This window comes from Merops nubicus, unplaced genomic scaffold (assembly GCF_000691845.1).
Source record: "Merops nubicus isolate BGI_N331 unplaced genomic scaffold, ASM69184v1 scaffold31977, whole genome shotgun sequence".
NCBI classification, from domain to species: Eukaryota; Metazoa; Chordata; class Aves; order Coraciiformes; family Meropidae; genus Merops; species Merops nubicus.
In genome coordinates, this window is record NW_008620127.1 from 17,017 (window position 1) to 24,345 (window position 7,329).

The 7,329-nt window shown below is 54.6% G+C and overlaps 2 protein-coding genes across 2 annotated transcripts in view; one reads left to right on the forward strand and one right to left on the reverse strand.

The window, feature by feature from the left end:
* CNNM1 (cyclin and CBS domain divalent metal cation transport mediator 1) overlaps positions 1-666 on the forward strand; it is a gene marked incomplete at its 5' end in the record, with an annotated part of 17,678 nt that extends 17,012 nt beyond the window's left edge. The window contains 3 exons of the mRNA XM_008944028.1: positions 1-98; positions 155-319; positions 593-666. Of these exons, the coding sequence (XP_008942276.1) occupies positions 1-98; positions 155-319; positions 593-666 (337 nt within the window). The remainder of the gene's footprint in view (positions 99-154; positions 320-592) is intronic.
* A 2,857-nt stretch (positions 667-3,523) lies between these two features.
* GOT1 (glutamic-oxaloacetic transaminase 1, soluble) lies at positions 3,524-7,267 on the reverse strand (the record flags this gene model as incomplete). The annotated part of the gene is made up of 8 exons (XM_008944030.1): positions 3,524-4,126; positions 4,406-4,548; positions 4,677-4,842; positions 4,979-5,129; positions 5,704-5,808; positions 6,004-6,116; positions 6,351-6,474; positions 7,016-7,267. Coding segments are annotated over 8 exons (1,194 nt in total), but the record flags the coding sequence as incomplete, so codon positions are not given.
* Between the last annotated feature and the right edge of the window lie 62 nt (positions 7,268-7,329).

Below are 7,329 nucleotides of genomic sequence, written 5' to 3' on the forward strand. Positions count from 1 at the left end.
GCTGCGCATTCCCAGCGAGTCGGTGTGCCTGCGCATGGAGGGCATCCCCTTCATCCAGGAGGAGCTGGCTGACAACGAGGAGAACAGCAAGCGGCAGAGTGAGTCTGGCCAGGACACACACACACTCACACAGACGGGACCCCGGGGTGGCGAGGGCTGCAGTGGTGCCCCTGGGCACTGCAGCCGCCCTGGGCTTTTGCAGACAGTGAGTGCTGCGGCACCATCCTGGAGGGAGAGCCCCCAGGCAGAGAGACTGGGACCAGCTCATCACCGAGCAGCTCTGAGGAGACACTGGGCAGGAGGCTGCTGAGATCCCTCAGTGAGTGACTGACCCTGGGAGGGAATACCCAGGGTAGAGCTCTGCCCTGTCACCCTGCTGCCAGGTCATCTGCTCCCCAGTCCCATTCTGGGGACATCCTGCATGTGGCTAGCATGGAGCAGGGGGGCAGCCCAGTTCCCTGGCAGTAGCAGAACTGCTCTTAGGGCTAGCTCAGCAGAACCACTGCCTGGTCCTGGCCCAACCCTATGCACCCACTGTCCTGAGCACCCTTGTCCCCCAGCACACAAAGCCCAGGCAACCTTGTTGCTGCAGGTGGGCGCAAGCAGCAGCCAGAAAGTGAGAAGTCGCCAGAGGAGAGCTCCAATCTTGCCCCATTAATCACCTGAGCAGCAGCGTGGCTGGAGCACGGTGCTGGAGGCCCATGCAGACTTGAGGTAGGAACTTGCTTCTTGGTGGAATAGTCCCTCCCCAGCAATTGCGAGGTTGCCCAATTTTAATAGCAAAATTTCAGATTTCAAGCAGCAAAGCAAATGATGTGGCTTGGAGCCTGTGCAGACATGCATGTCACTGGGGTCTGGAGCAGGGTCAAGGGGTGTAGCAGGAGACTTCAGCCATCCTTGGAGCAGGAGCAAGACCCTGACTTGCATTTTCACAGCTAGAAATCCATCTGCACCACTATCCTTGAGCCTGGCTAGGAAAGGTGCTTCAAGTTTGAAGCAGCAGCAGGTGAGGGAAGGCAAGTTCTGGCCGCCTGCATCAAGCTGTGTTTGTGTCTTCTTCCAGGTCTGCAGCATGGGGGTCTCCTGCTGCAATGCTCATGTTCAAAAGCAGCAGGTCTGCACTTGCTCGCTGCCTGCTCGCCCGCCTGCCTGCTCGTGCCGCCCCTCCCTGCAGGACTGTGCAGAGCCCCATCCCCAGGCGAGAGAGGATGTGCCCTCAGGAGGGCTGAACCACCAGGTGGCCTGGACCAGCTAGCTAGAGTCAGAGGGCCCTTGCCCAGCTGCTCCCTGGTAGCATCTGGTCTCAAGGAAGAGGTGGAAAAAAGTAGAGAAGCGTCTGACACAGCGTCCCTGCAGGCAGAGCAGGGAGGGGCGGCCCAACCCAGAACTGCCCTTCGCATCCTTTACCATCCCCATCCCAGCGAGGCCCGGGCCCCCCCGGTGCTGGTGCTGCACGGGTGCGGTCTCCACCACGAGGAGAATGTGCTATTCGGGGGGTGCCACGTGCAGCTCAGGGCCTCGGCACACACGGGTGCACACCCAGCACCGACACGGCCCAGCACTCCCACAGCCCTGCTGGGCACGGGGCAGGGAGCCCTGCCTGGGGAGGGCCGCTCCACGCTGCACCGAACCATCCTCCTCCTCTCTGCACAGGGCTGCCCGTGCAAGGGAGGCTTGTGCCGAGCCTTCGGGCTGGTACAGACCAGTCAGTAGTTTTTGTAGAGGCTGAACGCAACGGGAATATTAACATTAAAAGTGATTTTTCCCCAAGCGAGGCCCTGTCTGTGTTGATGGGTGTAGGGAGAGGTCGTTCTGACCTCTCCCATGAGCCAGGCTGCCCTCCTACTCACACCAGAGGTGGCTGAAGCAATGGGACTCAACGTTGCTGAAGAGAGCAGGCTTCCCCCTTTCTCTCTGTGACCCTGGGCTCCGACTCTTGCTGCCAGGAAAGCACAGCCGTACAGAGTTACACCACAGCAGTGCAGACAAGGCCCGAGGAAGAACAGGAGTTAACATCATGCCACTGCAAACACAACAGTGGGATACACCTGCTGGAGTGCAGCCTGACAGATAACGATGGAAATCTCAGAGTCTGCCAATAGGCCACTGCCCTGCTAAGGAAACACACAGCAATTGAAAGGAGGCCAGAGGAAAGCAAGGGCTGGAAAACAACCTGCCCCAAAGGCTGAAGGAAATGGGGTCACTTAATCTTAAACTGGTGAAGGATGTGAAAAGGGGAGAGGAAGTTTTCAAATACATAAAAAACTGTTGCAAAGAGGAAAGGAATAATCTGTTCTCTGTTGCCATGGTAAATGGGATAATGGGTAATGAGCTTACACTGCAGAAAGGGAGAAATTTAGGTCACTCATTAGGAAAAACAAGGCTGGTAAGCGTAGCAAAGCCCTGGTGTGGATCACATGTAGGGTGGGCCAGACTCCACACCTGAAGGTCTACAAGGACAGAGCTGTAGGCAGATGTCAGAAGTAACAAAAGCAGAGTTGGTTCCTTCAACTCCTTCTCCTAAGATCACTCCTAGAAGCAGTCATCTTTCAGCCACTACCCAATCATCTCAGCTGTGGATGGACACCAAAAAGAAAAAAGCTCGTCACACCCGGACCTGCATAGAGGAAAAGCTGCCTCTCCTCACTCTGCCCATGTGACCTGAACACTAATCTGAAAAGGACAAAGAAAACCCCATGCACCGTCTCTCTGCAAACACAGCAGGGGAACGAGGCACTGTTTTTGCCTTTACTGTCTAAGCTGCAGCACAAGCAAAATCCATCAGGGAAATAGTGACTATTAGTAATGGACCCAAGGAAAGTGGCTGTTCCCCTTTCCTTCACCAAGATCTTGGCAGGAGGCTGCTCTGTCAAGGTGCTCATATCAACTCACAAATAGATCCGTGAACAGCAACTGCAGAGAGCAGAAGCAGATGGTCCCAGCTCTTTTTCAGTGCCAGAAATGCAGGCTGTTCTTGGCAGGCCCTGGTGAAGCCAGGAGGAGTAGGTGGTGGTTCACCAAGGACCTGCTGAGAAGGAGGAACTGGAAAGATATGCTTTTTGACACGTCAGTGGCAGGCCAGGAGATCTGGGCCAGGGCAAGACAGCCAGATGGCTGGGTAACACAAAATCGTCCAGAAAGCAAGTACATACAGACAGGATGAGCTGAACAGCACAGGGCAGGGAGACAGAAACACAACATGGACATGGGAGCAACGTGTCAGCTTCACACAGTCACAGGGAGCTCTCGATGACATTCTCCTAACAGGGCCCCATTAGCAGCAACTGTGATCATCAGAGATAAAACACACAAGGGCAAAAGTGAAAGCCTTGAAACAAACTGAGTAAGACCTAGTAGACAAACCAAGATGCTGAGGCTTTAACCTCAGCCTGGCAAGAGGCCAGCACAGCCTGAAGGCACGTCACCACACAAGCCAGGGGTAGTGCTAAGAGATGGAGGTTTAATTTTCTGTCAGCAGCACGAAGAAGCAATTATCACAATTACAAGTGTTTGCTCGCGTAAGGCTCAGAACTTGGTGGGGGTGCAGCAACAGCTTCAGCCCTCCCCAAAATACTACCGAGTGACATTATCTCACATGCTGTATGAGATCCCAACCAACTGAGCTGTTATCCCACAGCTCATTGCACTGGCACCGGCCTTCGCCTAGATCAAACTGATCAGTTACATGGAGTTGATCTGAATGTGCTAAAGATGCAGCAGCTCTAAGTGCCTGAAGACCAGGCAGCTGTCAGTCAAACAAGAGCTAAGGCAGCTCATGCTACCCCCACCCTCCTGGGGGCACTGGCTTACCACACTGCAAGGGGTACTTCAAAAAGGTCAAAATATGATTATTCCTGATTGAGCTACCACTCCCAACTTTATTAAACCCCAAGAGGCGTGGGACAAGGCAAGCCATGAGCAGGGAAAGACATGGATTACACGCTATAGCTTTGGTGACTTCATGTAAGTTTGGTTGTTCATGTGCTTCATTGGATTTTTGTGACGGCTTCATGGATGGACTTGGCCACATAGTCCAGGTTCTTGGTAGTCAGGCCACACATGTTGATGCGCCCACTAGCCATCAGGTAGATGTGTTTTTCCTTGATCATGTACTCCACCTGCTTAGCTGGGGAAACAATTGGGACATCAGGTCAGAGCAGTGACTCTGCAGCTCAGAAAAGCACAAAGAATCAGTTAGGGCTGCTTGAATCTTTCACGGCAAAGAGAAAACTTCCAGCGCTGCCCACTAAAATGCTGCCTGATACTCCACCCCTGCCTGGCCACAGTGCCAGGACTCCAGTGAGATCCCCAAGAGATTCCTGCCTGGACTCCTTCAGCCCAGTTCAGCCCCCTGGAAAATTGTCCTCACCCAACCCTCCCCTTCACCAGGCCACTTGGTACTTACGGTTGAGCCCTGTGAAGCTAAACATGCCGATCTGCTCCGTGATGTGGTTCCAGGTGCCGGGGGTCCCAAGGGACTCCAGTCGAGACCGGAGCTCTGACCGCATCAGCAACACCCGATCTGCCATCGTCTTCACGTTGTCCTTCCTGCAGCAGGCAGGGAGCGGAGCATGAGGACGGGCACCTGTCTGGTGTGGAGCCATCTGGCCAAGCCTGGCACTCGAGGAGACAGCTTCCCCCAGTCTCCCTCTCCCACCAGCCCTGGCAACACGTACCACTCGGCGAAGAGCTGCGGGGAAGCAAGTGTAGTTGCCACAATGCGTGCTCCCTGGGAGGGAGGGTTGGACCAAGTGGTGCGCACAATCTTCTCCATCTGGGAAAGCACACGCTGGACGTTGTCTGCGTCCTTCCCCACCACAGTCAGGTTCCCCACACGTTCATCTGTAGACAAACCAAGAGACGTGAGCCATTTGTGCCACACATCACGGTAAAGCAGAGCTCTTTCCCACCCCCCAGCATGCCAGCCCCATCTGCCTGGGTATGATGTTACTGGGCCAGCTTACTGCCAGACACTCACTGTAGAGCCCAAAGTTCTTGGAAAACGACTGTGCACAGAAGAGCTCAAAGCCCTCGGAGACAAAGTATCGCACAGCCCAGGCATCCTTGTCCAGGCTGCCAGAGGCAAAACCTTGGTACGCTGAGTCGAAGAATGGAAACAGGAACCGGCGCTGCAAGGAGGAACAGTGTTAGAGGGAAACCCCTTCCCCACGACCTTCATTTTACACCCCGCTGTCCCCGCAGGAGGGAAAATTGATGATTTAGCTTCTGGGTGAATATAAAGGAAGCAATATAAAGTCCAGCAATACCAGACTAGGATATTGTCTTTCTACAGTGGTAAAAAAAATAGGAAAGCTAAAGTGGTCAATAAAAGGTTAAATGCAGAAGAAAACTGCATTTGAGGACATGGGCACAAGAGATGCACCAACCTGTAACCTACTGTCCAGCACCTGTGAAAAGCAAGCGGCTGTGGACAGTCTTTCCAGCTTGAGAACCCTCACTGCAGCCCATGCCACAGAGTTTGAAAGCAAGAGCTTGGAGGCATAAGCAAAACTGACACGCTTCTATCCTCTGAGCACAGACAACCAGCATCCTCTGTCAGCCTCTCCCTTCAACATCTGGCCTGCAGGACTCCTGCCACATCTCATGCCATTCCCTAGAGCCCACTTTGGATGCAAATGCTCTGGCTGGCTCAGGAGCTGTCTGTCCCCTCAGCACTGATTTAGTCCCAGCAGCAGCCCATACCTTCATAACAGCAGCAATCTGCTTCCACTGGTCCGGAGTAGGGTCTGTGCCCGTTGGGTTGTGCGCACAGGCGTGAAGGATGAAAATGGAGAACTCTGGGGCATTCTGAGGAGAGAACAGATCTTAGTCATGTGCACAGACAAGACTGGGCATCCATAGCAGAGGAAAGGGGCAAAATCTGCTCTGGGCACCAGTAGTCTCTTTCTCAGAGACCCACTTCCAGGAAGAGCACGCAAGAGCCTAGGCAGCTGCTGACAGCACAGCACTGAGCTCAGCCCATCCTGTGCCAGTTTTCCTCACCTCCATGTCATTCAGCAGACCCTGGAGATCCAGACCCCTCTTGGCAGCATCCCAGTAGTGGTAGGTTCTAATATCTTTAAAGCCAGCATCCGCAAACACAGAGTTGTGGTTCTCTGAGGAAAGAAATCACTTTTCAGAAGAGTAGGCCTCACCTCCAGCAAGCCACCTTCTCCAGTACCAGTATCTCCCTAGAAGCCACCAAAATACACAATGGAGGCACTTATGCTCCCTTTACCTAGGAAGGGAAAGGCCCCTCTCTCACTGCCCAGGCCTCTGCCATTCCTCCCTTGCCCACTAATTCACGGGGCTCCCTGCAAGGAGGCGGCAGCACGAACACAAGCACTCACCCCAGGACGGAGCGGAGACGTAGACCGGGGTGGCCGTGTTGTTGTTCCCATTGTACCACCGCCTCAGAAACTCTGCGCCGATGCGCAGAGCGCCTGTCCCTCCCAAGGACTGCACGCTTCCAATCTGCAACAGAGAGAGTTGCCAGCAGGGTCCACCCAGCACAACCTGGCTTTTGGGGCACAGAGAGCAGAAGCACTTGCAAGAGTGAGGCAGGATGCCAGACACGCTTCCTGGGGTCACCCAAGACAGGGCACCATCCCCTTCAATCTCCTCCAGTCCTCAGGCCTGTCCTGATGCCTCCTACACTTATAAATAGACTCCGGTTATTCCTGTTACTTTTTGGCACAGGGCAGATTGCAGCTAATAGCTTGTTTAAGGGAAGGTGGTCTATTACCCAACTTCATTTCCCATGGGATAACCATTAAAAGATGAAGGAAAAAACAATTCCAGTCACATCCCACCTTCAGTCTTTCCCAAAACCTACAACTGCTTGCTGCTAGCTTCAAACCCGTGGGTTCATCAAGCAACCTACGACCAGTAAAGACCACATTAGAGAAGTCCCCAAATCCTGCCAAAACACTGTTTCTCCACACACTTGTGCTCTTCTGCTCAGCGTGCTGCAGAAACACTCCAGGATCCCCAGTGCTCCCTGTCCGCCACCTACCCGGTTCTCCTTGATGGCAGGGCTGTCGTCACCCAGGGCGATCCGGGAGGCGTTGGCACGGAACTCGGGCAGGCCGAGGATGGGCAGGTACTCGTGGTTCAAGCTGTTGTCGTTGGCGATCATCTGCTCCACCTTCTTCACCACGGGCAGGACCCATGGCTTTCCCTCGTCCGTGCGGTAAGCTGCGAGAAGAGTGAGACCCGCTCGTTCCGCACCCGGGGGGACGCCGGGCCTCCCGGCTCCCGGAGGGATCTGCCCGGGACACCGACACCCCGACACCCGAGCACGGCGGGCAGGCCAGCGCGGGGCCGCCC